General features: G+C 43.5%; 1 protein-coding gene across 1 annotated transcript in view; it reads right to left on the bottom strand.

Annotated features, from left to right (window-relative positions):
• The window catches only part of cep104 (centrosomal protein 104), a 283,987-nt gene that overhangs the window by 190,325 nt on the left and 66,961 nt on the right, over window positions 1–26,701 (bottom strand). Inside the window, exon 9 of the mRNA XM_070860716.1 lies at window positions 20,512–20,685. Within this exon, the coding sequence (XP_070716817.1) occupies window positions 20,512–20,685 (174 nt within the window). The remainder of the gene's footprint in view (window positions 1–20,511; window positions 20,686–26,701) is intronic.

The raw sequence follows: 26,701 nt of genomic DNA, 5'->3' as shown, positions 1-26,701 counted from the left end.
GACAACAAGATGAACATTGTCAGCAGCTCTCATGTTTTTATAATGAGCACGCAATTAAAAAATTACATCAGCCACCATCCGACAAGAAACCATTACAACAGTCCACAAGCAAGATGACTAAATACAGACCCAGTCAGTCACACCCATTAGTAGACTGGTAATGCACTTCTCGGCCCTACATAGCTTTCAGTGGAGGTTGCACCAGTCCCACATTTCTTTGCTGAGTGAAGTTACAGTTTTATACTTGACATTAGCACCATTAACAGAATTTACACATTTTGGAACAATGTACAACTTCATCGTTCCCATTTTGCAGTACTTTTGTGAAGAATGTTTTTTTTTTAAACTGCCTGAACATTTAGGGTGCTCAGTACTTTCTCTAAAAAAAAATTATTCTTGCCAACCATTATTGTAGGCGACACTGGCAAGGCTGCATCTATTACCTATCCCTGGTTGCCGAGATGGGTCTTACTATTTGAACCGCTGCAGTTCTTGTGGTGATGGTGCTCCTACAATGGTGTTAGGAAGGGAATTCCAGAATTTTGACTCAGCGATGATGTAGGAATGGCAATATATGTCCAAGTCAGGATGGTGTGTGCCTTTGTGGGGGGGGGGAAATTGGAAGTAATGATGTTCCCATAACATTACTGTTATGGTTATTCTCAGTGGTAGAATCTGCAGGGATGGGAATATTAATTACTTCACCCCACCCAAACATATCCTTTAATTCCTTTCTCCCTCATATACTTATCTAGCTTTCCCAGAGATGTGTCTCGGCTATTCACCTCAACCACTTCATGTGGTAGTGAGTTCCACATTCTCAGAGTGAAGATGTTTCTCCTGAATATCTTACTGGATTTATGAATGACTATCTTATACTTATGGTCTCTAGTTTTGGACTCTCACAAGTGGAAACATATACCCTATCGACCTTCTTAATTTTTCAAGACCGCAATCAAGTCACCTCAGTCCTTTCTTTTCTAGAGAAGAGCCCCAGCCTGTTCATTCTCTCCTTTAAAGTGTCCATAATCTTTTGCAGAATCTTTTAACAGGGGAATTGATGAATGTAACCTGGGCGCTTCTGCATACTAGTCTTGTCTCATTAATGTGTTGGCAAAACAAACAGCTAAAGCAAGCAACTACAGAATAGAGGGAAGTGTAAGGAATGAAATAATACATCAATCCATCTAAGGGTTTCAAAGGAGGCAGAAACCAACCAGTGCTCCACACTGATGCGAATTGCCTATAATTACAAATTAATTGGATCAACAATTCTCACTTTTGATGTATTAATATTGGTGAGCTTGCAGCCTTGTTGGCAAACTACCGACTCAAAGAAAGCCAAGCTATTTTATATATAATATATGCACGCTAAGTGCAAAAGCAATTGAAATCCATTAATTGACGGAAGTTGTGTCACACTGCCTCAAAATCAAAATCGATAAGATGTTTACACGCCTACTACGAAGACTGCTTTGATCTGGGGTGTCAAAGGCCTGCTTGAAGTAGTACAAATGTTGCTGGCTTTTTCTATTCGGTTTGTTTCCACATCACAGTCATGAGATTGTTTTTGTTTCACAAAATCTTTCACATTCCATTTAGTAAAGTCTGAATTAACAAACTGGGTTCTAAGCTTTTGGACATTTTTTTTTTGGAACCCAAGCACGGAGATGGGAGAGCGCAAACCGAAACAAGGTGACCTGCTGGACAACTGTTTTAATATGGAGATTAAGAGATCAGACCCAGCCCACATTAACAGACGGTCTTCTCAGAATACAAATCAATGAGATTTTTCCCGCTTTTATTCAAAAATCATACATTAGGAACAAAGCTAACCAGTGTAATTCCTGCTCCAGGATAATGATTGATGTTACGGCACTTTGTGGGGAAATGACTGCAGAATGCCAACATGTAATGAACGAGTCAAATCCATTCATTCAATCACAGGAGGTAACTTCAGTGTTCCATTGAGGGATTTTGTTACAACACTTAAATTTATAATTTCCAGCAAGTCAGATTACCTCAGCTACTTTCTTGATATAGGTAACGTTTCAACTGGCTAATTATTTATTATTTGAACAGGAAAACAGATAAGAAATAAGGACCAGGAAACTGCAATAAACTAGACCAAGTTATCTACTAACAACCTTGTACACTACAATGCAAACCTTCAAGAATGCCCAAAGCAACAATCTGATTCTGGCTTTCATCATTTATTAGCAAAAGCAAAACGTATGGCACAAAAACAAGCCAACTTATGTTTTGAGTATAAAAACAATTGATACTGCACAAAGGATTCATAGGCAAGTTATAGAAATAAAGACACTTCTACCTGCTCATTTAGCCATTCTACCCAAACGCACCAGTGAAAATCACATTACAATGATAAATTAATGTCACAAAGCAACTTCTAGATTTTTCTTCTAACTGCAGAAATTACAAAAAAATCATTAGAAATATTTTTTACTGTAATAAACCTATGACAAATATTGGGCTCAAGTTTCGGCTCGAGTTGCTCCTATTTTTTTGGAGCAACTAGTTTAGAATGGAGCATATTAGAAATTGTAAATCTCGGCATTTAATTTGCTCCAATTCTAGTGAGTGAGAATAATTCCGTTTTTGAACAGTTTTTTTCGAAAGGTGGCGATACCAGCCTGTTTTGCAAGTTTAGGCAGCAAAAACTTACTCCAAACTAACTCAGAATGGAGTAAATGTAGATTTTTTGTACGCTTGGAAAAACCTTGCCTACACTTTATAAATTAGGTGCAGGGAGTGGGAGGTTAGGGGATTTTACAAGCAGTAAACACGTCACTCTTACAAATAAAGAGCCATCAATAATAAATGATAAATCAATAAATCAAAAAAATTTTAAAAAATCAATAAATAAAAAATTAAAAGTTTCTACTCACCACCTGCAGCCCTCCAACAGCCTGCTGGGATGGGGGCCCTCCCCCCCAGGAGATGCCGGGCCGCCGCCGAGGACTTCGAGTGGGTCCCGCCCCCAGCGAGATGCCAGGCCACCGCTGAGGACTTCGGGCGGGGCCCGCCCCCAGTGAGATGCCAGGCAGGTGGGCACCACTGCAGCCGAGGACTTCGGGTGGGGCCCGCCCCCAGCGAGATGCCGGGCCAGCGGTGAGGACTTCGGGTGGGGCCCACCCCCAGCGAGATGCCGGTCGGGCGGGCTCCACTGCAACCGAGCACTTCGGGCGGGGCCCACCCCCAGGAGATGCCGGGCCGCCGCCGAGGACTTCGGGAGAAGAGGTAAGGGCAGTCAGGCCACTAGGCCCGGGATAGGGGAGACGTCCCTTTGGCCAGGGATAGAGTCGTCGCCCGGAGACAGGACGCATTGGGAGGGCCAGGAGCTACTGCGCAGGCACACAGCTGCCAGCACTGTTTTTGGCGCAGTGCTGTAGTTCCGCCCCCAGCAGCCCCTGCTGCGCCGTGCAGAGCTGGAAACGGGCCTACAGATATCGGAGAATCGCGAGCTAAGTATTCGGCACAATTTCTGTTTCACAAATTAGGCGGATCTCTCCGATGTGCGCTGTTCTAGCGGGGGGCCCGAAACTTGAGCTCATTGAATGGAATTTGTCATAGCTGATTATTTAACAACAGATATCAAAGAGAAAAAAATTGAGAGTTTGTCACCTAAGTAAAACTATGAAAACCTTGGCCAGGGGTTGTTCTATTGTAATACACAGTACAGGTTGTACCTCTCCAGTCCGGGTCTCTGGTCCAGCAATATCCCTAGTCCGGCATCATTCCCGGTGGGGGGGGTCACGACCCGCGCTGTGTCCTGGGACTGGCCATTCCTCTTCTCCCCGCTGCCTCCGGATCGGCGTGAAGAGGGAGCGAGGAGCGTGGTGGCTGACTGACGCGCTGATGCTGGGCCTGAGAAATGCTGCGCAGTAGGCTTCTGCGCAGAACGCGGTCAGGTTGTTGTCAGCAATAAGTCTAGACAACGCTAGGGTCGACGTGACCTCCGGTGGTCACGTGGTCCGGAAAATTCTCTGGTCCAGCACCGGTCAGGTCCCAAGGGTGCCAGACTGGAAAGATACAACTGTACAATTGTGCAACTTGACTTTCCAAAATAACTTGGGTCCAGTTTATTGCAGTTTTTTGCTTCTTGATCCTTTTTCTTATCAGTTACCCAGTTTCATTAAAAAATGATTAGCCAACTGTGCAGATGAAATGTTACCTGGATCAAGAAAGTAATCTGACTTGCTGGAAATAACTTATTTATAAGCCCCAGGGGTAAACATACCACAAAGCAGAGCCAGATTTGTTAACATTGGACAAAGCAATTTCGGTCAGAAGTCATATATTGGAGATGTCAACTCGTGGCCACAACAGCTAACACTCTTCCCCACCCGCCTCCAAAAAGCTCAACAAGTTTACCCTGTTAGTAGCCGAGTCATACATATAGGTACATGGAACTCCCATTTGCTTAGGTAGCTCATCTCAAACCAGGGCTACAGTAAGAGCACTACAACCAGCCTCAATGTCCCTGGCTTGAGAAAGTGAAAATTGGCTCAGGTTCCTGCTCCTGAGCGCTACCGAGCATTGGAAGTGTGCACATCTGAACATAAATCAAGGACGGGTTTGGGCATGGCTGCAATATGCTCTACGGTCAAATATCACTGGCTGCCACAAATCATGACCACTTGGGTGAGCTATTAGAAAGCAACTTCTAGTCATAGAACTTTACCACAATGAGTCAATACTTTTAGAAAAGGAGAGATTATTACAAAGGGAATAATAATCAAAGCGCTGCATACAATACACATGCCTCTAGAGATGACCAAATGTTAATATAGTCAGTCCACTTCTTATCCTCTTTTTCACATTTTGTTCATTATGATTTTTCTTTTTCATAGACCACCCGACAAGTGTTTGTTGTATTTTTTTTGCAACAGAATGAGAAAGTAGTGCCAGAAAGTCGAGTCCCTATAACCCTATTCAACAGCATTTATTGGGCTCAACTGTGCAGCATGACCACTTGAGCACAATAATGAAGTAACACTGCCTATGAAACCATAACCAACAATGGATCACTGCCTTCTGAGAGAAAGATAGAGATCAGAGGGATAATCTAGAAGTTAGAATATTTTTTTAATCTACAGCAGTCAATAAGAGGAAGAGGAGCATGGCAATTTGAATAAAAATATATTTAAAACTGGATGTACACAACATTGTTATCCATGCAAGCACATGACTTTTTGCTACTTGACTTGTAAAAACTAAATAAAGCCAGTCAAACTAGAAAAATATTGAAAGAAAATGTTAAGTATACTTCATGTTACTTTGAAAATATCTTTCAAAACTAAAAGCTTAGTTATTCTGTTCTGCAGCTGCAGAAGTTTGTAGAATAGCATACAACACAGAGGCTTCGGTCAACTGGCAGTAGCACTGGATATATTGATTACCCATTTCCTGAATCTAGAGAGCTTTGGAAAATTATGAAAGTATCGGCAATTTCTTCCCCCATTTATTTTAATAGTTTTGGAATGGAAACCATCAAGTCATGGAGATTTATCTATCTTAGGTCTCTCCAGTTTGCCTTACTTAAATTTAAAATCTTGGTTTGTGACACTCTCTTCAACCTCGCAAGCCAAAAATCAAATTTAATCACATTATAGTCACTACTCCCGCGATGTTCCCTTACCAGAAGATTGTTAGCCAAGAACAATCCAAGAAGGGAGAGTCACAAATAAAGGTTTTAAATTTAAATTAGGCAAACTTTGAAGAGATGAGAAATTAATTGACCACTGGGCTGAGCTGTTGGTAAACCTACAGTTAAATAGTGGGACATATTAAAACAAGTATTTGGTACAAAAGAAAACCAGTACATACCCCTAAAAGGCTCCACTTGTGCAGTTAAGCAACCATGGTCGATAAACATGGTAAGAGACAGAATCAAGCTAAAGGAAAATGCTTACAAAAATTCAAGTAAAGGTGTAAATACAGCAGACTGGGTAAGCTATAAAAAGCAACATAAGGATAAAAAGTAAGAGGTGCAAAAAGGGAATAGCAATTAAAAAAATGTGCAGGGGATATCCAAGGTAACAGCAAAAGTTTTTATAAATATATCATGGGAAAGAGAGTGGTAAAAGGTTGGTAACCTGCGCTAGGTAATCATTGGCATAACATGTCAAAGGAAACAAAGGCAGATTGCTATTGGAGGCACCATTAAATAAATCACTCCTCTGAAAATAAAGTAGAGAGAGAAAAATTCTTACAGATTGACTGCCTAAGGAAAGTGAAACCCAAATATCAGTCTTTAAAATTATACCACCTTTGCCAAATAAGACAAAGTGAGTTATCTTAGAGCAATATGTTGCTCATTAACTTCTATGCCAAGGCTTGTACCAATAATTTTTTTTGAGTGAAAGAATAGATGCAATAAAATAGTTTGCGTATCACACCGAATGGTTTGAATGCAAGAAGAAGTTGAAACCCTGGTTCTTCTAATTCGCTCTGTCATCACCATCATCATTATCAAAGGCAGTCCCTCGAAGCGAGGATGACTTGCTTCCACGCCAAAAAGGGATGAGTTCACAGGTGTTTCAATGAAGTACCTAATATTCCAGAGCCCGAACTACATGTGAAGGGTGGAAGATGCCTGTGCTTGGATTTTTTTAACGTGTGGTGGCTGTTGCACACTAGCCACCACACGGGCTTAACAGAGCTAGGTCTTGGTCCAGTGGCAAGGATCACCCAAGACTAACTGGAGACCAGCTGTGCTGCACAGACCGAGCTCGCACACATATCGCAGTGTGGGCTGGCCCGTGCTGCCCCTGGGCCCTTGCCTCTTCTGGGCCCAAGATTCACGCCTCTTTTGGGCCCCGGTCACTTCCCTCTACGGAGTCTTGCCACTCCTTCGCCCCCTCCTGCTGTGCCTGCCTGCACTGTAATCAGTGACCTGGCTTCGTAGCCATCGCCCTCCTGCAGCAGCAAGCGCTGCTCCCTGCAGTGGAATGCCGCTGCACGCTGGTCCCTCCAATGGGCCCCGGCCTGCTGATGGTCTTGCACCATCACCATTGCCCCAAAACAGCGAAGGCAACAGAAACAATGCCGCAGGAAAATCAATGCTGGAGCACTCAAAGATCCTGTTAAGAAAGCCCTATTCAGCCAGCGCCTCGCTGCCAACCCGACGACTCCCAGTGACCTAGAGTGTCCACAGTGCCTGGTCTGCCCTAAACGCTTCCATAATTAACACCTGCGAAGAGACACTCGGACACTCGACCATGAAACACCAACACTAGTTCGATGAGAACAGCCAGGAGATCCATGAGCTAATATGCCACAAGCGCATGGCATTCTTGGACTGGAAGCAACACAACTCGAGGGCAAGAAAGCAACTCGATAGGTGTCTGAAGGCTAAAGTCAAACAGAAAACCCGTGATCTAAAGAACAGATGGTGGGTGGAGAAAGCTCAAGAAATCCAGCAGCTAGCTGACAACCACAACATGCAAGGATTCTTCAGCACAGTCAAGACAACCTACGGCCCAAGCACCCAACCCCACTGCTGGCCAAGGATGGAGAGGTGCTTATCAAGGACAGAGGCAGTCAATGCCCACTGGAAGGAGCACTTTGAGGATCTCCTCAACAGAGATTCTGTCTTCGACAGGAGTGTCCTCGATTCCATCCCACAGCAAGCCACCAGCCACCATCTCAGCACAACCCCAGCCCGGCACGAGGTTGAAAAGGCCATCCGACAACATTAGAGCAAGTCATCAGCAGCAGAAGGAATCCCCGCCGAAGCACTAAAACATGGCGGAGAAGCACTACTGCCGCGGATCCATGACTTCATCTCTCTTATCTGGAAGGAGGAGATCATGCCAGGAGATCTGAAACGCTGCAATCGTGACCATCTTCAAGAAAGGTGACAAGTCCGACTGCGGTAACTACAGAGGAATCTCCCTGCTGTTGACCACCAGGAAAATCATCGCAAGAATCCCCCTCAATCGCCTTCTCCCTGTGGCTGAAAAGCTCTTCCCAGAGTTGCAATGCGGATTCCGTCCACTAAGGGGCACAATGGACATGATCTTCAACGCGCGGCAGATAAGAGAGAAATGCAGGGAACAGCACCAACCCTTATACATGGCCTTCTTTGATCTCACAAAAGCCCTCGACACCGTCAACCATGAGGTGTTATGGAGCGTCCTCCTCAGATTCGGCTGCCCTCAAAGGTTTGTCACCATCCTCCGCCTGCTCTATAACATGCAAGCCATGGTCCTTATTCATCACAGACCTATTCCACATTCAGAGATCGGGGTCAAGCAAGGCTGCGCCATCGCACCAATGCTCTTCTTGATCTTGATCTTCCTTGCTGCAATACTCTATCTCACCCTCAACAAGTTGGAGTGGAGCTAAATTACAGGGCAAACTGGAATCTGTTCAACCTCACCACCTCCAGGTCAGGTCCCATCCTCAGTCATCGAATTACATTTTGCAGACGACACTTGCGTCTGCGCACACTTTGAGGCTGAACTCCAAGCCATCGTCAACACCTTCACCAAGGAGTACGAGAGCATGGGCCTTACACTAAACATCCATAAGACAAAGGTCCTCTACCATAAGAACATAACATAAGAACTAGGAACAGGAGTAGGCCATCTAGCCCCTCGAGCCTGCTCCGCCATTCAACAAGATCATGGCTGATCTGGCCCTGGACTCAGATCCACTTACCCGCCCACTCCCCGTAACCCTTAATTCCCTTATTGGTTAAAAACCTATCTATCTGTTACAAACCTATCTATCTGAATACATTCAACGAGCTAGCCTCAACTGCTTCCTTGGGCAGAGAATTCTACAGATTCACAACACTCTGGGAGAAGAAATTCCTTCTCAACTCGGTTTTAAATTGTCTCCCCCGTATTTTGAGGCTGTGCCCCCTAGTTCTAGTCTCCCCGACCAGTGGAAACAACCTCTCTGCCTCTATCTTGTCTATCCCTTTCATTATTTTAAATGTTTCTACAAGATCACCCCTCATCCTTCTGAACTCCAACGAATAAAGACCCAGTCTACTCAATCTATAATCATAAGGTAACCCCCTCATTTCTGGAATCAGCCTAGTGAATCGTCTCTGTACCCCCTCCAAAGCCAGTATATCCTTCCTTAAGTAAGGTGACCAAAACTGCACACAGTACCCCAAGTGCGGCCTCACCAATACCCTATACAGTTGCAGCAGGACCTCCCTGCTTTTGTACTCCATCCCTCTCGCAATGAAGGCTTCCATTCGCCTTCCTGATTACCTGCTGCACCTGCAAACTAACTTTTTGGGATTAAGAACCCCCAGGTCCCTCTGCACCTCAGCATGTTGTAATTTTCCCCACTACAGATGTTAAACGAACCGGCCTATAGTTACCTGCCTTTTGTCTGCCCCCCTTTTTTAAACAGAGGCGTTACATTAGCTGCTTTCCAATCCGCTGGTATCTCCCCAGAGTCCAGAGAATTTTGGAAGATTATAACGAATGCATCTGCTACAACTTCCGTCATCTCTTTTAATACCCTGGGATGCATTTCATCAGGACCAGGGGACTTGTCTACCTTGAGTCCCATTAGCCTGTCCAGCACTACCCCCCTAGTGATAGTGATTGTCTCAAGGCCCTCCCTTCCCACATTCCCGTGACCAGCAATTTTTGGCATGGTTTTTGTGTCTTCCACTGTGAAGACGGAAGCAAAATAATTGTTTAAGGTCTCAGCCATTTCCACATTTCCCATTATTAAATTCCCCTTCTCATCTTCTAAGGGACCAACATTTACTTTAATCACTCTTTTTCCGTTTTATATATCTGTAAAAGCTTTTACTATCTGTTTTTATGTTTTGCGCAAGTTTACCCGTAATCTATCTTTCCTTTCTTTATTGCTTTTTTAGTCATTCTTTGCTGTTGTTTAAAATTTTCCCAATCTTCCCACTAACCTTGGCCACCTTATACGCATTGGTCTTTAATTTGATACTCTCCTTTATTTCTTTGGTTATCCACGGCTGGTTATCCCTTCTCTTACCGCCCTTCTTTTTCACTGGAATATATTTTTGTTGTGACTTTTAAGGAGCACTATGAAAGAGCTCCTTAAAAGTCCGCCACTGTTCCTCAATTGTGCCACCGTTTAGTCTGTGTTTCCAGTCTACTTTAGCCAACTCTGCCCTCATCCCACTGTAGTCCCCTTTGTTTAAGCATAGTGCGCTCGTTTGAGACACTACTTCCTCACCCTCAATCTGTATTACAAATTCAACCATACTGTGATCACTCACTCCGAGAGGATCTTTTACTAGGAGATCGTTTATTTTTCCTGTCTCATTACACAGGACCAGATCTAAGATAGCTTGCTCCCTTGTAGGTTCTGTAACATACTGTTCTAAGAAACAATCCCCTATGCATTCTATGAATTCCTCCTCCAGGCTACCCCGTGCGATTTGATTTGACCAATCGATATGTAGGTTAAAATCCCCCATGATTACTGCCGTTCCTTTTTCACATGCCTCCATTATTCCCTTGATTATTGCCCGCCCCACCGTGAAGTTATTATTTGGGGGCCTATAAACTACGCCCACCAGTGACTGTTTCCCCTTACTATCTCCAATCTCCATCCACAATGATTCAACATTTTGTTCATTAGAGCCAATATCGTCTCTCACAACTGCCCTGATATCATCCTTTATTAACAGAGCTACCCCACCTCCTTTCCCTTCTTGTCTATCTTTCCGAATCGTCAGATACCCCAGTATGTTTCATTCCCAGTCTTGGCCACCCTGCAACCATGTTTCTGTAATGGCCACCAAATCATAACCATTTGTAATGATTTGTGCCATCAACTCATTTACTTTATTTCGAATGCTGCGTGCGTTTAGGTAGAGTGTTTTAATCCTAGTTTTTAAACCATGATTTTTAGTTTTGACCCCTCCTGCAGCTCCTTTATATTCAGTGGCCCTTTTTGTTTTTTGCCTTCGGTTTCTCTGCCCTCCACTTTTACTCATCTCCTTTCTGTCTTTTGCTTTTGTCTCCCTGCATTGCTTCCCATCCCCCTGCCATATTAGTTTAACTCCTCCCCAACAGCACCAGCAAACACTCCCCCTAGGACATTGGTTCCGGTCCTGCCCAGGTGCAGACCGTCCGGTTTGTACTGGTCACACCTCCCCCAGAACCGGTTCCAATGCCCCAGGAATTTGAATCCCTCCCTACTGCACCACTGCTCAAGCCATGTATTCATCTGAGCTATCCTGCGATTCCTACTCTGACTAGTACGTGGCACTGGTAGCAATCCCGAGATTACTACTTTTGAGGTCCTACATTTTAATTTAGCTCCTAGCTCCTTAAATTCGTCTCGTAGGACCTCATTCCTTTTTTTACCTATATCGTTAGTACCAATGTGCACCACGACAACTGGCTGTTCACCCTCCCTTTTCAGAATGTCCTGCACCCGCTCCGAGACATCCTTGACCCTTGCACCAGTGAGGCAACATACCATCCTGGAGTCTCGGTTGCGGCCGCAGAAACGCCTATCTATTCCCCTTACAATCGAATCCCCTATCACTATCGCTCTCCCACTCTTTTTCCTGCCCTCCTGTGCAGCAGAGCCAGCCACGGTGCCATGAACTTGGCTGCTGCTGCCCTCCCCTGATGAGTCATCCCCCTCAACAGTACTCAAAACGGCGTATCTGTTTTGCAGGGGGATGACCGCACTGCTCTTCCTGCTGGTCTTCCATTCCCTAGCTGGCTGTGGACCCTTCACCTGCAGTAGGACCAACTCGCTACACGTGCTACTCACGTCATTCTCAGCATCGTGGATGCTCCAGAGTGAATCCACCCTCAGCTCCAATTCCGCAACGCGGACCGTCAGGAGCTGGAGGCGGATACGCTTCCCTCAGGACTGTGTCAAACGCAGCACAAGCCATATGCACCATGAGAAACATCGAAAAACACATAAGAAACAGGAGTAGTAGGCCATTTGACCCCTCGAGCCTGCTCCACCATTTAATAAGATCATGGCTGATCTGATCTTGGACTCAGCTCCACTGCCCTGCCCGCTCCCCATAACCCTTTATTCCTTCATCACTCAAAAATCTGTTTATCTCCGCCTTAAATATATTCAATGACCCCGCCTCCACAGCTCTCTGGTGCAGAGAATTCCATAGATTTACAACCCTCAGAAGAAATTCCTACTCATCTCAGTTTTAAATGTGCAGCACCTTATTCTGAGACTATGTCCTCTAGTTTTAGTTTCCCCTATGAAAGTAAATATCCTCTCTGCATCCAGCTTGTCAAGCCCCCTCATTATCTTACATATTTCGATAAGATCACCTCTCATTCTTCTGAACTCCAATGAGTATAGGCCCAACCTATCTTCATAAGTCAACCTCCTCATCTCCGGAATCAACCTAGTGAACCTTCTCTGAACAGCCTCCAATGCAAGTATATCCTTCCTTAAATATGGTGACTAAAACTGTACGCTGTATTCTAGGTGTGACCTCACCAATACAATGTACAGTTGTAGCAGGACTTCTCTGCTTTTATACTCTATTCCCCTTGCAATAAAGGCCAACATTCCATTTGCCTTCCTGATTACTTGCTGTATCTGCATACTAACTTTGTGTTTCATGCACAAGGACCCCCAGGCCCCCCTGTACCAACCTACCCCCGCTACACAGCACTGCCCAGTTATCAAAATCCACGACAAGGCCTTGGACAACGTGGACCATTTTCCATACCTCGATAACCTACTGTCAACAAGGGCAGACATCAATGACGAGGTCCAACACCGCCTTCACTGTGCCAGCGCAGCCTTCAGTCGCCTGAGGAAGAGTGTGTTTGAAGACAAGGACTTCAAAGTCGGTACCAAGCTCATGGTCTACAGAGTACTGGTGATACCCACCCTCCTATATGGCTCAGAGACATGGACGATGTATAGCAGGCACCTCAAAATACTGGAAAAGTACTACCAATGCTGCCTCTGCAAGATCCTGCAAATCCACTGGCAGGATAGGCGCACAAACACCAGTGTTCTTGCTCAGGCTGCATTCCCAGAATCGAAGCACTGACCACGTTCGATCAGCTCCATTGGACGGACCACATCGTCCGCATGCCTGACGTGAGACTTCCAAAACAAGCACTCTACTCGGAGCTCCAACACGGCAAGCGAGCCCCAGGTGGGCAGAGAAAATGCTTCAAGGACACCCTCAAAGCTTCCTTGAAAAAAATGTAACATCCCCATCGACACCTGGGAATCCCTGGCCCAAGACCGCCCAAAGTGGAAGAAAATCATCCAGGAAGGCGCTGAACACCGTGTCTCTTCTCCGAGAGCAAGCTGAAGCCAAGTGTCGACAGCGGAAAGAGTGCGCGTCAACCCAGGTCCCCCCCCCCCACCCATTCCTTCAACTACCGTCTGCCCCACCTGTGAGGGAATGTAGGTCCCGCATTGGACTCTTCAGTAACCTGAGAACTCATTTTTAGTGTGGAAGCAAGTCATCCTCGACTCCGAGGGACTGCCTATGATGATGATGGTTCTTCTAAGCCAATCCTTTGAAGTGCCAAAATGTCAGTTGAAGTTCTGGACTTCTTGTGTTAGGTGCTGGGTGATAGGAGACGAGAGAGTAAATGTTCGCTCTTTGGCAGGATGTGGTATGTGGTGTTCCCTAGAGATCTATATTGGCATCGAGATTCACCAGAATGATATCAATCACTTAAAGGGTTAAATTATGAGGATGGGTTGCATAAACTTGGTTGAGATGGTTGAGAGCGATCTAAACAAAGTTTTTAAAGTGAAAAATGAATTAAGGCGTAGATATGGAGAAACGATTTCCTGTGGTGGGGAATCCACAAGGGCCATAATTTTAAAATTAGAGGAAGTCCATTTAGGAGTGAAATCAAGAAGCATTTTTCACACAAATTGTCATGGAAACCTGGAACACTCTCCCCAAAGGCTGTGGATACTGGGTCATTAACATTTTCAAGATGGGAGATTAATATATTTGTGTTAGAGAAAGGTATCAGGGGATATGGAGCATAGGTAGGTCAATGGTGTTGAGGGACAGATCAGCTATGATCTAATGGTTACATTCCAGTGATATTTCTCCAGCAACTTGAGGTGTCGTCTGTATATAGTCCATGTCTCTGCACCATACAGGAGGGCAGATATTACTACAGTCCTGTAGACCATAAAAGCTTGGTGGCAGTTTTGAGGGCCTGGTCTTCAAACACTCTTTTCCTCAGGCGGCTGAAGGCTGCACTGGCGCACTGAAGGCGGTGTTGGAATCTAGTCGGCGATGCCTGCTCTTGTTGATAGGTGGCTCCCGAGATATGGGAAATGGTCCACTGTGTCCAGGGCCGCGCCGTGGATCTTGATGACTGGGGGGCAGTGCTGTGTGGCGAGGACAGGCTGGCAATGTCTCCGCAAGATCCTACAAATCCCCTGGGAGGACAAGCGCACCAACATCAGCGTCCTCATCCAGGCTAACATCCCCAGCATTGAAGCACTGACCACACTCGATCAGCTCCGCTGGGCAGGCCACATAGTTCGCATGGCAGACATGAGACTCCCAAAGCAAATGCTCTACTCGGAGCTCCTTCACGGCAAACGAGCCAAAGGTAGGCAGCGGAAATGCTACAAGGACACCCTCAAAGCCTCCCTGATAAAGTGCGACATCCCCACTGACACCTGGGAGTCCCTGGCCCAAAACCGCCCTAAGTGGACGAAGTGCATCCAAGAGGGTGGCGAGCACCTCGAGTTTCAACGCAAAGAACGTGCAGAAATCAAGCGCAGGCAGCAGAAAGAGCGTGCGGCAAACCAGTCCTACCCACCCCTTTCCTCAACGACTATCTGTCCCACCTGTGACTCTCGTATTGGACTGTTCAGCTACCAAAGAACTCACTTCAGGAGTGGAAGCAAGTCTTCCTCGATTCCGAGGGACTGCCTATGATAATGATGATGACATTCCAGTATTTGTCTTGGGAACATACACAGCAAGGCCATCAGGAATTCTGGCAAACTAGGCTACATAAAAATAAGCCATAGATTTGTCTGGCCTGGGGCTTAGGCTTTGCAGCTTCTGGTTAAAGTTTTTATATACAGAATGGAGACCAGAGTCAGCAAATGCATCTTGCAGTAGTAGAAAGGGACTCCAACAAAATATTCAACATATCAGAGTAGGATGCCTGCAATGACAATCTTCAGAAGGCTGCAAATCCCTGCAGAGAACTATTACAAACATTTGAAAGGAAGTCTGAGAAATTGTGAAATACTGCCTTATTAACAACCATTTCGAAAAGTCAAAAACTTTATACATGCATACTAAAACCAAAAAAGTGTATACATTGATTGTATAAAGCATACTTGCTGAAATTTGTTTGCATCATTTGCAAAGAGAAAAAGGTGTTTGAAATAAAATATTCAGTAACTGGGTTAGATGTCTACAGCCCTGGAATGTGGGACTGTGGCCTAGAGTCAGTAATGTGGCTTAAATTTGACAGAATCCATATTTTATTCAATTTCTTTTTGAAGAATGATTCCTGTAGAAATGAAAAATAGCCTTGTAAAGCACAATCCAATCCTGATGAATTCAAATAATTACTCCCTCTGACGTTTTTTCTGCTCCTCCCCTGAAATTGCTGATCGATGCTGGGGTACATTTCCACTGACTTGAGCTGGTTTCTGGTTGCTCATCCAAGCAGTTATTCCTCATATGCATGTCTAGCCAGCAAGAGTCAGAAGGATATTCAACCATGAAGACATCATAGCCGAGCCCAACTCTAATTAGACATTTATACATGTGCGCTTTCCAGCACTGCACAGTAACTAACAAAACCAGGATTTGGATCTATGACTGAATTTTCCTCAAACAACCAGAGGACCCGGAGATGAATTACTGCAGCTCAACGATAACCTCAGCGGAGGTCTGTTAACCCAGTACAGACCCAGGGATTGAATCGACAAATTTCCAAGTCTGTATGCGTCTACCATACAGTTGTACATTTACATATTGAGCTACCTGGAGATCCTATGTAGGTAATCTTCCTGACTCATTCAACCTGTACATATTTTCAAATTAAGTGAAAAACTTGCCATGGAACTTGGCTTACATTTTCACTACAGCTTGGAGTAGTGCATTACTTAAGTAGCCTTTCCTCCCAGGCAGTCAGATCAAACAGCAACACTAAGCAAAAGCATAAATATTGCAATGTCAGATTTCCTGGAGAGGAACCTCCTACATACTGGCATAAAAATTGACCAATGCACAGGAAGTCAGAGCTCTAATTCTCCTTCGTGGATGCTGCTTTGCCAGGGAATAACACAAGATATACTACTCCATTTGCTAACCTGTGCTATGTAAGCACTTACATAATGTTTGTCAAAGGAAGATTGCAATGTCAAAGGAAGATTGCAATGTCAAATAAATTACTCCGTGGACATTAATAAAAAAAATAATTCCTCTGAAAAGGAAACAGCAGGGAAACAAATTTTTGCACATTAACTGCCGTAGGTAAGTGAAACACAAATATAAGCTTGGGTAGAAAAGAATACCATCAAGCTTCAAAATTACACCACCTTTGCCAAATAAGAAAAAGTGAGTTATCCCAGAGCAATATGTTGCTCACTAATCTTCCGTGCCAAGACCAGGGCTGGTATCCATAACTGTTTAGAGTGAAAGAAAAGATGTGATAAAATAGTTTGCATATCAGACCTAATAGGTTGAACGCATGAAGAAGTTGAAATCATCTACTGCTGAAACCCTGGTTCTCCTATGCCAGTTCTTTGAAGTGCCGAACTGTCAGTTTGAAGGTCTAGGCTTGTTGTGCTAGGTGTGATTATCCATCTGACTTACAGGCTATGTGGTCTGCAAACCAAGATTTCCTCTGTCAATAAAGAGTTACAAGATCATTAGCAAGTCTTTGCTTGAATACAGCAAAGGACCTATGTAATGAAAAAAATTCCTGGTCATAGAATAGACAGTCCCTCAGAAGCTGAAGCAGAATTGTAGTAACCTCCCCTTCTGACTGTGACCATAAGAGTTTCTGAATAATCCAATTTGACAAAAATCTAATTGATCACCTTTAAATGAACAGCAGCACTTTTTATTTGCATTTGCCTCTGCTGAGGGCCACTGCCACATTTCTTGTCATGTCTAAGAGATGTTAGGCTGACAGATCTTCCAGATTTCTCACAACATTGCATCCGCATGATAGGAGGAAAGCTGCTGAGAGTTCAGTTGTTAGTTGATGCAGTGGACAATTATGTAATTGGTCTACATGCTCACAGTTTTATATACTGCAATTTTGAAACAGTTTCAAATTAAGCTTTGTTGAAAATTCAAAATATACTTAACTTAGACAGCATGATTACAATATACTATAAACCACACTATACAACACAAAATACAGGAAACCTGATTAACAAACTTTGTGCATGTTCACAAATTGAAAAAAGCACATTGTACAGTGATCTTATGCACAGAAACGATGTAAAAGGGGAATACCACATTGCCAAAATGGCTGTGAAAAGGCATCAATTCCTTACAGAGCCAGTGTTGCTGTGCGATTTCATGCTGTCATTGATTATGACAAATAAAAATAAACTGCATAGCTTTTCCAATGCATCCTGTGGTGTGATACGGAACCAGACAGACCAAGAAGGTTCAACTCCTTATCGATGATTTAACCTAGGGGAGCAATGAGCTACTATAATTGATGTCCATCGATTTTTGGGACTGGGGAAAATCATCCAGCATTCTTCCCAATCACTATCCAATGATCCATCCTGCAAAATATATACAAAAGCGAAATACTGCGAATGCTGGAATAAAAACTGGACTACACTTCCTCCCACCCCGCATCCTGTAAGGACCCAATTCCATTCTCCAGTTTCTCCATCGCATCTGCTCTGACGACGCCACCTTTCACACGCGTGCCTCTGACATGTCTTCCTTTTTCCTCAACAGAGGATTCCCCACCGCCGTGGTGAACATGACCCTCGACCGTGTCCGTTCTATTTCCCGCACCTCTGCTCTCAACCCCTTCTCCTCCCTCCCAGAACCATAACGGGGTTCCCCTTGTCCTCACCTTTCATCCCACCAGCCTCCACATTCAATGGCTCATCCTCCGCCATTTCCGCTACCTCTAGCATGATCACACCACTAATCACATCTTCCCCTCCCCTTCCCTCTCAGCATTCCGAAGGGACTGCTCCCTCTGCGACACCCTGGTCCATTCCGCAGTCACCCCCAGCACCCCCTCCCCTTCCCATGGCACCTTTCCGTGCAAGCACAGGAGATGCAACAGCTGCCCTTTTACCTCCTTCCTTCCCACAATCAAGGGCCCCAAATACTCCTTGCAGGTGAAACAGCGATTTACTTGTACTTCTTTCAATTTAGTACACTGTATTCGCTGCTCACTATGTGGTCTCCTCTACATTGGGGAGACCAAGCTTAGATTGGGTGACCGCTTTGCGGAGCACCTCCGTTCAGTCTGAAAGTGTGATCCTGAGCTTCCGGTCGCCTGTCACTTCAACTCTCCACTCCGTTCCCACTCTGACTCCTCCGTCTTCAGTCTCCTGCACTGCTGCAATGAAGCTCAACGTAAGCTTGAGGAACAGCACCTCATCTTTCATTTAGGTACTTCACAGCCTTCTTGAGCCAACATAGAGTTCAACAATTTCAGAGCATAGACGCTGCCAATCTTTGCCTCCCTTTCCCCCACCCCCCATCCCCGAGCCTGTTTTTCTTTTCTCCTTGTCTCTAATTGCAGCTGGTCATTATCCTGCCATTCACACCTTATCTTGACTAATGTTTTTCTAACTCCTGGCATTACCATTTGAACTTGGTCCATCATCCCTTTTGTCTCTCTAATCTCGCCTGTCTTCCAACCTATCACAGACCTTCCCTTTTGTTCTTTCTTCCCCTCCCTCTTTCAGTGCTCGATAATAATCTGTTCTTTCCAAACACTCTCCAGTTCTGACAAAGGGTCATCGGCCCGAAACGTTAACTCTGTTTCCTCTCTACAGATGCTGCCTGACCTGCTGACATTTCCTCCAAAACATGTATGCAGGCATTAAGTGAGGAACAAAAGGATTGAGATTGCTTTACTCTTCCTCAGGTTAAAGTTGAGGCCAGGCCCCAGGTCAGGGGCTGCCAGAACATCGTTTGGGTTGAATGTAAATAATGATCTAAAATTAAAAACTGAAAATGCTGGAAATACTCAGGTCAGGCAGCATTTGTGGAGAGAGAAACAGTTTCCGTCTTCACAGATGCTGCCCGACATTGAGTATTCCAGCATTTTCTGTTTTTATTTCATATTTCCAGCATCCACAGTATTTTGCTTTTCTATTAATAAATAATGGCTTCGTCTGTAAGGTTCCTTGTGGAACTGCCTTCCAGCGAAGAGAAGAGGAAAGATAACGGGTGAGAAATGCATTCAAATCAATATTTCAGCTTAACACTTTTCTCTTTTAAGAAAACCAAAAAGGTGCATGTAACTTGCCTATTGTGGTTGCAGAATGCTATGCAACCTATTACTGAACTCTAATTTTCTTCATGCCGCTTTTCATTACAGGTGCAACTATGTATATGCTTTCTTCAAATATCATTTATCTTGTTTGTTCAGATTTCTCTCCATCACCATCTATGCTATTCTAAGGCAAAAAGACTAGCTATTTCAAAAGGAACATCCCAGAAATGACCATTTTCATTACAGCGTTCCATCTATTCGGCCTGGTGGTAAACAATGCCACTCACCGAAAACAAAACAAAGTGAGGTACAGGCAGTCCATGATTTTCTTATTCGAGGTTCAATCGTGATTGGTCTGTGGAAATCACATGATTGCCAATTTTTCCATCATTTATCTTGGTAAAATCACCTCATTGGTTACCACAAACACTACTCCCATCATCCAGCAGTAATACTTGAGCCTACATTTCATGAGCCTGATCACTGTCCTATCAGCCCTTGACCCAGGACCCAATTGCAACCTGCATTGGACCCACCACAGCAATATTCAACTGTACCTCTGGCTTCAACCTGGACCTAGTGAACCCAACTAGGGTCCAGCCTTAGCCTGTAAACCCCCACTCCAACTCCCATACCTCATCCAACTTTAACCAAGAGTTATTCTTGGCATGAGCCCTGACCTTCACTTGCCCACACACAACCCTATACCTAAACACCCAGTGTTGCCCCTGGCTGGGCTATCAACTTCCGTGTACAAAAAATATATATTATTTCTATTTTCGTGCATGCACATGTGTACATACCATTTCTAGAGACAAAATGTTGACTGGGAATATAACAAGTGCATCCAATCCACTTAGTGAGTTTACTTCAAAGGTAACTACAACAAACCGAATGTTCCTGCATTTCTTCCAGAGGGGCTTGAACAAGTCAACTTGTATGAGTGTGTGGTATTCCTGGTAATGGCAAACATAAAATCCCCTCCCTTGCTTCTCAACGTGATAGTGTGTCATTTCTCTATAAGCACCGTTTGAGAGTTTTAATACACAAGCACAACAGGGACTCCATTGCTTACCTGGATGAAATTCATTGCAGCCACTCGAAGATGTGTTGTGGCATCTCCAGTCTTGCTGAGGAGATTGGGTAATGTTCTTTCCACACAATGTCCAATTTCTACTTTGCCCAGCTTGTGTTTGGGAACATACTGCGTAATCAGCATTTTTAATAACTTCAGAGACGCTTGGAAAACCTAAGAAAGAGTACCAATACACTTAAAAGTGATCCACACACTTTTACACAAACAGATTTACCTTAATCACAATTTCCAAAGAAACATTTCTAATATTTGTTTGTTCAAAATCATTGTAAAATGTGGTCATGAAGTGTTAAACGGAGTGTGGATATTTTTGTATGAAAAAAGCGATTAGGTTTTATTCTCTAAAAGGTTTCAGAGAAGGCAGCTGCACCTTCACAATCACCACCGGCTTCTGGTAGCATTGAATTACAAATGGCAGAATCTTGCATATGGAGATATTTTATTCTGATGAAGGATTGCATCCAAAATATTAACTTGACTTTTCCCTTTACTGCTGCTGACTGGCTTGCTTTGTATTTCCAGCATTTTCTGGGGGATTTTGTAGTAAAATCTACCTTGGTTATAAAACCAGTGGGAATTGTGTGCACAATGGGATGACTTTCACTCAGAATTAGTAGTACTAAACTCCAAAGCTTGTTTCTCTCTCCCTCTCAGATTCCCATTACATATCTGGGTTCTCTACTATGATTTGCAGACAGAGTGGCACTGGTAGAGCATACATTAATTGGCTCATGAGAAATAAATACGGAAGGAAAATAAGACTTCAAGAACATGCATGTTCTCAAATTCAATGATCAACCTTATGCTGGATTTTATTCAGGGGGCAGTAGAAACAAATCTTCCAAGAAGCAGAACATGTTGCTCCTTAGTCAAAATGTACCTGGATTACTCTTCTCTGCATAAATTGAGCTTGATTCATATTCCTATATATGCCATACATTAGGTGTGGCAATTTTATATAATGAGAAGCATCTGATATTTTAGACAATCTTATTCACTTTACCCTCAGCCAAACTCCAATCCATTCCTCCACCAATTTGGACTTTGGTGAAAATTATTACCAAAGCTGACTGAATGCTCTTCGATTCCTAACAGGAGTCAGAGGCAATAATAACCAGAAAACCAAGTGACACCTTTATCATCTGTCTCTAAACAGACACTTATTTTTCAAAGATGGTTCATACTTGAAACTAACTTTCTTTAGTCAATAGTATAACTATTTGTTGGAGCAGATCCAGGAACTAATACAACTATTTGTTGGAGCAGATTCAGGAACTAGCATTAATAGTTTGAGTACCAGTGATTTTTAACTCTGTACAGGAACTCGGTTAGATCACGCTTGCAGTACTGTGAACAGTTCTGGTCTCCATATTAAAAAAACATGTAGAGACACTGGAGAAGATGCAAAAAAGATTTACAGGGATGATACCAGAACAGAGAAGTTATACCCAATCGGGAACAATTGAATATGCTGGGGTTCTTTTCGCCATAATAAGAGAAGACTGAGGGACCCGTGAAGAGGTCATTAAGATTATGAAAGGATTTAATAGGGTAGGCGTAGAGAAGATGTTTCCATTTGCGGGCAAGACCAGAAGTAGGGGCCATAAATTTAATAGCCACTAATAAATCCAATAGGGAATTCAAGAGAAAATTCTTTACTGAAAAAGTGGTTAGAATGTGAACTCGCTACCACAGGGAGTAGTTGAGGCAATAGCATAAATTCATTTAAGGGGAAGCTACATGAACACATGAAGAAGAAAGGAATAAAAGGCTATGTTGCTGGGGTTAGATGAAGAAGGGTGGGAGGCTCATATGCATAAAGACTATTATGGACCAATTGGGCCAAACGGCCAGTTTCTCTACTGGAAATACTATGGCGTGGACTTTGCAGTCAGTGGCAAAGGAACGGCACTCATTCACCTCGCTGACAGCTGTCCACAAAGCTTTCGTGGGCTTTAAGTCGAGACTTGCTTCAATCAGAGTCTAAACTGGGAAGTATAAAGCAGGAAGTATAAATTAGATGTAAATCATGTACAGAAAGCAAAATAAAGATTGGGAAAGACAGATGGGATTAAGAGAGATATGAATGTGGCACAGAAAAAGCAAAAATTTTTTTTGACATCTCTAACACTAATTAACTTCTGAGGAAGGAAACTTCAGACATGTAAAATTACATGTTTACGTCAGAGTGGTTGTTTGGCAGTAATTATAACTGATCACGCCATTTAAAACTCACTTACTCCTGAATGCATCAGCCTTAATTTTTTCTGCCATCTTTAGTGGGTAACTAGTGAGTAAGTACCCCGGCTTCACGCCGTTGCATGTATTTTAATACTGAGTCTATCGGCGAGGTTCTGTTATAGTGCAGCTTGTGGAGCAGCAGGGTAACTCAGACTGCAACTTCCGGATTTCCACGGTTAACTGCGCATATGAATACTCCAGAAGTTGCTATCCGATATACAGCCCCACTGTTATTTTAACACAAAATCCAGACTATTATAATACTATGTAATGTTTTGTGTAGTAAAGTATTTAAGAAAAAAATATTGCATTTAATTAACAGAAATTTTTATAATGCTGAAATTAATTGGAACAATGACATTTTTTAACAGGTCACAAGGAGGGATACAAAGACAAGGTAGAGGGTTAGAGAGACAGATAGATGATTAGACAGGCAGAAACACACATAAAAGTACCTAGGCTTGTTCTTGTGGAGAAAGAGAGATTTGGAGATGGTCTAACTGAAATTTTCACGGTTATGAGGGAGGCTAATCCAGGAAAACTGTTCACTCAGCAAAATGTGCAAGGGAGAAATTTTGTAAGAATTAAAAAATGGAAATGAATCAGAATCATACAGCATAGAAGGAGGCCATGCAGCTCATCATGTCTGTGCTGGCTCTTTGAAAGAGCTATCCAATTAGTCCCATTCGCTTGCTCTTTCCCCATAGACCTGCAAATTTGTCTTTCCAAGTACCGTATACAGGTATATTGAACTGCTTCCACCACCCTTTCAGCTGTTGCATACAGATCAAACTCGCTGCATAAAAAAAATGTTTCCCAGCTTCCCCCATGGTTCTTTTGCCAATTATCTTAAATCTACGTCCTCTGCTCACTGACGCTCCTGCCAGTGGAAACAGTTTCTCCCTACCTACTCTATCAAATCCCTTCATAATTTTAAACACCTCTATTAAATCTCCCCTTAACATTCTCAACTGGAGTACTGTGTCCAATTCTGGCCTTAGAGAGGGCGCAGAAAATATTTACGAGAATGATTCCAGGGATGAGGGACTTCAGTTAGGTGGATAGACTGGAGAAGCTGGGGTTGTCTTTAGAGCAGAGAAGATTAAGAGGAGATTTGATAGATGTGTTCAAAATCATGAGGGGAAGACAGAGTAGATAGAGAGAAACTGTTCTCCCATTGGCAGAAGAGTCGAGAACCAGAGGACACAGATTTAAGGTGATTGGCAAAAGAACCAAAGGCGACATACGAAAAAAACTTTTTTTTTTTTTTTAAACGCGAGGTTAGTATCTGGAATGCACTGCTTGAAAGGGTGGTGGAGGCAGATTCAATCATGGTTTTCAAAAGGGAGTTGGATAAGTAACAAAGAAAAAAAATTGCAGTGCTACGGGATTAGATGGGAGTGGGCTCGCTGAGGGTCTCTTGCAGAAAGCCAGCACAGGCTTCTTCCGTGCTGTAACCATTCTATGATTCAGTAAGAACAATCCCAGTTTCTCTAGCCTCTTCATGTAACTTAAGTCTCTCATCCTTGGTACCATTGAAGTAAATCTCCTCTGTACCCTCTCTAAGCCCTTGCTATCCTTCCTATAGTGTGGTGCCCAGAATTGAACACAATACTCCAGCTGAGGCCTGACCAGTAATTTATGAAGGTTTAGCATAACTTCCTTGCTCATGTACTCTCTGCCTCGATTTATAAAGCCAAAAATCTCGCATTCTTTTTAACAGCTTTATCAAACTTTTCCTGCCACTGTCAAAGATTTGACTGCGCGGCCCCAGGCCTCTGTTCCTGCACCCCCTTTAAAATTGAACCATTTCTTTTATATGGTCTCTCCTCATTCTTCCTTCCAAAATACACCATTTTCACATTTCCCTGCATTAAATTTTATTTCCCCATGTGTCTGCCCATTTCGTCAGTCTGTCTATGGCCTCCTGAAGTCTGTTACTATCCTCACAGTTTACTACATTCGGTAGTTTTTTAAAAAGTGATTAGGATCAGAAGACAATTAACTGCTGGCAGACAGCGGGAAATCAAAATTATTATATGAAGAGGAGGGCATGCAGGTACAGCAGGCGGCAAATGGTATGTTGGCCTTCATAGCTCGGGGATGAGTATAGGAGCAGGGAGGTCTTACTGCAGTTGTGCAGGGCCTTAATGAGGCCTCACCTGGAATATTGTGTTCAGTTTTGGTCTCCTAATCTGAGGACGGACGTTCTTGCTATTGAGGGAGTGCAGTGAAAGTTCACCAGACTGATTCCCGGGATGGCAGGACTGACATATGAGGAGAGACTGGATCGACTGGGCCTGTATTGACTGGATTTAGAAGGATGAGAGGGGATCTCATAGAAACATAAAATTCTGACGGAACTGGACAGGTTAGATGCAGGAAGAATGCTCCCGAGGTGGGGAAGTCCAGAACCAGAGGACACAGTCTAAGGATAAGGGGTAAGCCATTTCGGACTGAGATGAGGAGAAACTTCTTCACTCGGCGAGTTGTTAACCTGTGGAATTCCCTACCACAGAGAGTTGTTGATGCCAGTTCACTGGATATATTCAAGAGGGAGTTAGATATGGCCCTTACGGCTAAAGGGATCAAGGGGTATGGAGAGAAAGCAGGAAAGGGGTACTGAGGTGAATGATCATCCATGATCTTATTGAACGGTGGTGCAGGCTCGAAGGGCCAAATGGCCTACTCCTGCACCTATTTTCTATGTTTCTATGTAGGTGAAGTTTATAAAAGGTCAATAAAGGTAAACAGGCTTAAAAATACTTAAATACTTAATTTCATTTAAGATTGTGAAATTCTGAAATTTACAGCCATTAGCATGGGAGGAATATATATATATATATATATATATAAAAACTGGAAGATACCAAACTGAAAATGAAAGCTGGGAGTGCACTAGTTCTTCTTGTGATGTTTAGTGCAGATTGAACCATTATGCAGATGAAGCTAAGTCAGTGGTTATCCACTACCAAATGCTACTAAGTCAACTGTTTAAGGAAAGGAACAATAAAATTGAGGTAACAGGCAGCATATTGAAGCACCAATGCAGATCATCTTCATGAGGCTCTGAAGGTCTGATCCTCCATTCCACAGAGTTCTCCATACTAGTCACGATGCTGTGGGTAGAAAGCAAACAGAAGCTCGGCACTTCTCCATTAGTAGCAAGGGAAATGGAAAGTTCCCAAGCCACTCTTGCATACCTACCAGCCGCTGAATCAGAGAAGCATTAGGAGTAGATTGCTTGCCTTCCAGCTCAGCTATAATCAGTAAGTAGCTTGGGAAATCTCAGAAGATTGATGGGGAGGTGTGGAATAAAGGGAATATAAATATAAAATGACAGTTCTCCAAAGGGCAGTCTCCCTTGGATAGAGTGGCAAATAAACAAGACAAAACTGCCCATGTCAGCAACAGTTGGTGAGGAAGTAATTTTCATTGTGTTCCATTGTAACCCATGAAAGATGAAAGCAAGATAAGTTATTCCAATCTACTCTATTATTTTGGCACTATTCATGGCTGCCGTGAAGCTGTATTAAAATTGACACCACAACAGGATATATTTTTAAAAACTTAGTCTTGATTTAAGTTGAACACATCATTTGACTACTTTTTTTGAAGTTCAGGCCAAGATCAGATCAACCATGATCTTATTGAATGCAGAACAGGCTCGAGGGACCAAATGGCCTACTCCTGCTCCTATTTCTTACGTTCTTATGTTCTAAGTGAGGAGATGCAAGGCAATAGTAGTGAATACTATACATAAATTTATGCTGGCTTTGGATACTGTTGAGGGGAATGACTCATCAGGGGAAGGCAGCAGCAGCCAAGTCCATGGCACCATGGGTGGCTCTGTTGCACAGGAGGGCAGGAAAAAGAGTGGGAGCGCTATAGTGATAGGGAATTCGATTGTAAGGGGAATAGATAAGAC

Source organism: Pristiophorus japonicus, chromosome 18, assembly GCF_044704955.1.
Source record: "Pristiophorus japonicus isolate sPriJap1 chromosome 18, sPriJap1.hap1, whole genome shotgun sequence".
NCBI lineage: Eukaryota > Metazoa > Chordata > Chondrichthyes > Pristiophoridae > Pristiophorus > Pristiophorus japonicus.
This window is presented reverse-complemented; position numbering and strand designations above follow the sequence as displayed.